This window comes from Centruroides sculpturatus, unplaced genomic scaffold, assembly GCF_000671375.1.
Source record: "Centruroides sculpturatus isolate CEXI.00-Female unplaced genomic scaffold, Cexi_2.0 scaffold2299, whole genome shotgun sequence".
NCBI lineage: Eukaryota > Metazoa > Arthropoda > Arachnida > Scorpiones > Buthidae > Centruroides > Centruroides sculpturatus.
Genome location: NW_019386484.1, coordinates 44,398 through 48,077, shown reverse-complemented (window position 1 = coordinate 48,077; position 3,680 = coordinate 44,398). Strand labels below are relative to the sequence as shown.

General features: G+C 35.7%; 1 protein-coding gene across 1 annotated transcript in view; it reads left to right on the top strand.

Moving 5' to 3' along the window:
• The first annotated feature begins 2,670 nt into the window (after window positions 1-2,670).
• Window positions 2,671-3,680, top strand: part of LOC111615127 (uncharacterized protein C16orf45 homolog) — a 30,447-nt gene continuing 29,437 nt past the window's right edge. Inside the window, exon 1 of the mRNA XM_023356527.1 lies at window positions 2,671-2,789. Within this exon, the coding sequence (XP_023212295.1) occupies window positions 2,780-2,789 (10 nt within the window). The 5' untranslated portion in view covers window positions 2,671-2,779. The remainder of the gene's footprint in view (window positions 2,790-3,680) is intronic.

Below are 3,680 nucleotides of genomic sequence, written 5' to 3'. Positions count from 1 at the left end.
TCTCTCACGGCATCCTGCAATGATTCACCTAATATTAATAAAGATATGGGCTTAATCTTGATAAACTTCAAAATCCACCCTAAATTCTCTTCTAACGCTTTAAACTTTAACCTACCCTAACACTATACATTTTCACAATTAAATTTATATAATTCTCATCAACCTCTTTTCTTCTCTCGACTTGACTCGGAAAGAACACTCAGAAATCCTGAGGACATCCCATATTAATATCGTATAAATAGGCCCAATACCTTTTCCATAATGGGTTCATTATGAAAATTTCCAAAATATTTCAAAATGAACACAAATCGTGATCAAAAACATTTATTTATTGTAATCATTCTACTAATTTGCACAAGTTAAGCTATTGTACTTGTAAATTTTTCACAAAATTTCACGAAATTTTTAAAGACAGAAGACCGTATCAAATTTCATAAATACAGTAATATGACATCGACAACAATTAGTTACGAGTTTTTTCGGTGATTATTAACGAATCAACAATACAAATGCCATTGTTGTTCATCGGAATCCAGACGCCATTTTCGTATCGCTGGCATTTTCCAAAAATATATCGAAACTTTTCCTAGTTTTAGAAAGAAGCTGAGAAATTGCAGAATAATCGAGGGAAAGACGGGAAAAAACGAATTTTAGTAAAGGAAACGAAACTGAAATAAAATATTTGGAAGCCGACATTGACAAGAAATTACTATGGAAAGAAGACATTCTAAACGAATTCGTATTACGGGTAAGTCACTTCCAACGAGCTAGAATATACTATAGAGTGGCTGTGACTTTAGATACAGAGCTTTTGCGGGTACTATCGATAGCCATTTTACTTTAAGTCAAAACATTGAAGTCTAAACCACGTGTTGGGCAGGATTGTCACTTTAGAATCTATTTTTCTCATCTAAATCTGGTTTTGTTTGCTCCTAGATTTGACATTTAGGCAATTAGATAAGTGATATAAATCTAGATTGTTTCATCTCAAATTTAGCTATTTTGTAGATTTCATTTAATTATTATAAAGAAGGTTAAATTAGAGTTTTAAGTGGTAAGTGTAGTACTTAACTCTGAATATAACAATATTTTTATAATTTAAATTAAGTACGAGAGATCTTGAAGGGCTTTACTCTCAGCAATATGATTATTTATAATACGAGGAAAATCTGCGACTGAAACATTTGCTATGCTTAACTAATGGGTGGGTGAAACGTCCCCTAGACCCAAAAAAGCTCGCAAGTTCGATCCAATATCAAGATGATTCTGACAGATTTCTTTGATGCTAAGGGTGTTGTTCACCACGAGTACCTCCCTCAAGGCTCCACAGTGAAACAGACTTACTACGTTGAAGTTCTGAAACGTCTGAAGGACGCCATCCGTTTCAAAAGGCCAGAAATGCGGAGGAGTGGCGATTGGTTTCTCCATCACGACAATGCTCCAGCCCATTCAGCTCTCAGAACTCGTTAGTTTTTAGCCAAACACTCGATCACTGTTCTTCCCCACTCCCCCTACTCACCTGACCTTGCTCCTTGTGACTTTTTTTTGTTCCCCAAACTCAAAAGACTTTTGAAGATTTGAGACTATTCCCGAGATTAAGGCAAATGCGACGAAGGCACTAAAATACATTACAAAAGAAGCATACCAGGACTGTTTCAACAAGTGGAAACACCATTGGGTTAAGTATGTGCGTTGGGAAGGAGAGTAGTTTGAAGGGACACAGACATGTAACTTCTACATAAAGTTCATTTTGTTTTATGACGTCAGTCCGCGTATTTTTTGAACAGACCACGTATACTCAGGTCAGTCTGATCCGTACCATACTCAGTACGCTGTTAATATTTTTCGGGTAGTGTTCTTTTTCTTTTGCAAAATATGAATAGTGTTCTTGTGTTTTTATTATAGTTATAGTTTGTGAAAACTTTGGTTTCAACTTTTAATAATATTTACAATAAAAATCTATATTTTGACTTATTGGAAAAATTTTGAAAATCCTTCTAACAAGTAAGAGATAATAAGGATTTAATAATTGTGGGAAACGGAAGTAGTGTGGCATTTGCCCATCAAAAATAGACAAAGAAAACATGCCAGACTTAAATTTGACACGATTCCAATGCTTTCCCTTGTTAGAGGATCATTTTGATTCGCATCCTCTTAGTTAAGGGTTAAAACTATTTTCTTTTCACACTTTTGTTGGTTGTTAATTAAGTTATGGCAACGTAACACCTTGGGCGATGCTTCTGGGAGGTCTTTTAAGGGAAACTGGTCCCCTATTTAGGCATTTCAGACGTAGAGAAAACCCAGAAAACTCCACGTGGCCATCCCGTCCGAGCGAGGCGCGAACCCACGATTGAACTCCCAGTGTTCAGGGTAAGAAGACCGGTTTGATCCTCGGATGCATTCCATTTCCATATTTCTTATAAATGGTGAAACATTTTTTCGTAGTATATGGTTTTGTTGTATCGTTGCTGTCTTTTACAACCAAAGAAAGTATTGCACAATTTATGCATAGATACTTACATTATTTATTATTATATTAATAAAACACAGGATCGTAGTACTTATTGATAAAAAAAGAAAGAATTATTTTAACTTTTCAAATGAAATATTTCAAATCGATTAATGTTTTGATGTAACGCGTGACGTATTTATCCGAATGTTGAACGTTCGAAGCAAACTAATTGTTCGAATTTTCTATTGTTGGGCGCCATCTTGAAATGCTAATTTTCGCGTTCATTCCTGCTTTTTATGAGATTTTCCGAAAGAATTTTCATTATAAATGAACTTCAGTAAGTAAGTAAATTGTTATTTATGATTTATAGGAAATCAAATTAAATTACTGGCGATAAAATATTAAATCGAAACATATTTGTAGGTTAAGACATCGAATTTATCAGATTACGTATAAAATTTGATTCGTAATATTCATACATCAGTTTAAATGTTATATAATAAATAGGTTCAATACGTTCCGTGTAGGTTGAAGTTGTCTCCTGCTTCCTTATAATGTCGTTTTTATGTACAGTAAAACCTGGCTAAGACGAACTTCGTTAAGTCGAATTGTCTGCAGCTTCTTGTCACACAATACAAGGGTTTTCCATACTATCTCTTGTCGGTAATTTTAATTAGAACGTATTTTCCCGCGCGCCCTCCACTCTTTCGTAGCTTTAATCTTCAATTTTTTCCATATTCCAAATGCAAACCTCTATCTCGAAACCTGTTTATCTCGAATTTACTTTCCTTTCTCGCAAGATTCTGCATAAAAATAAACTGTAAGTAGTTTTTCATATTCGAACATTCGATGAATTTCTGTGGCCAGACAACAAATAATTCAAATCATAAAATATACGAATCATTTACTAAATCTCGAAAATTCACAAAAATAATTAAATGATACTTCCAGGTAATGAGATGTCACGTTTATACTCGATTCTGACGCACATCAATGCAGCCGTCTATCCCGCAAAATTAAAGCCCGCGTAGGGCGAAGAGAAAAGACACTCCTGAGAATGGAAGGCGGCCGTCTACCCCACACAATTAAAGCCCGCGTAGGGCGAAGAGAGAAGACACTCCTGCGGGTGGAAGGCGGCCGTCTATCCCGCAAAATTAATGCCCGCGTACGGCGAAGAGGGGTACACACTCCTGCGGGTGGAAGGCGGCCGTCTATCCCGCAAAATTAA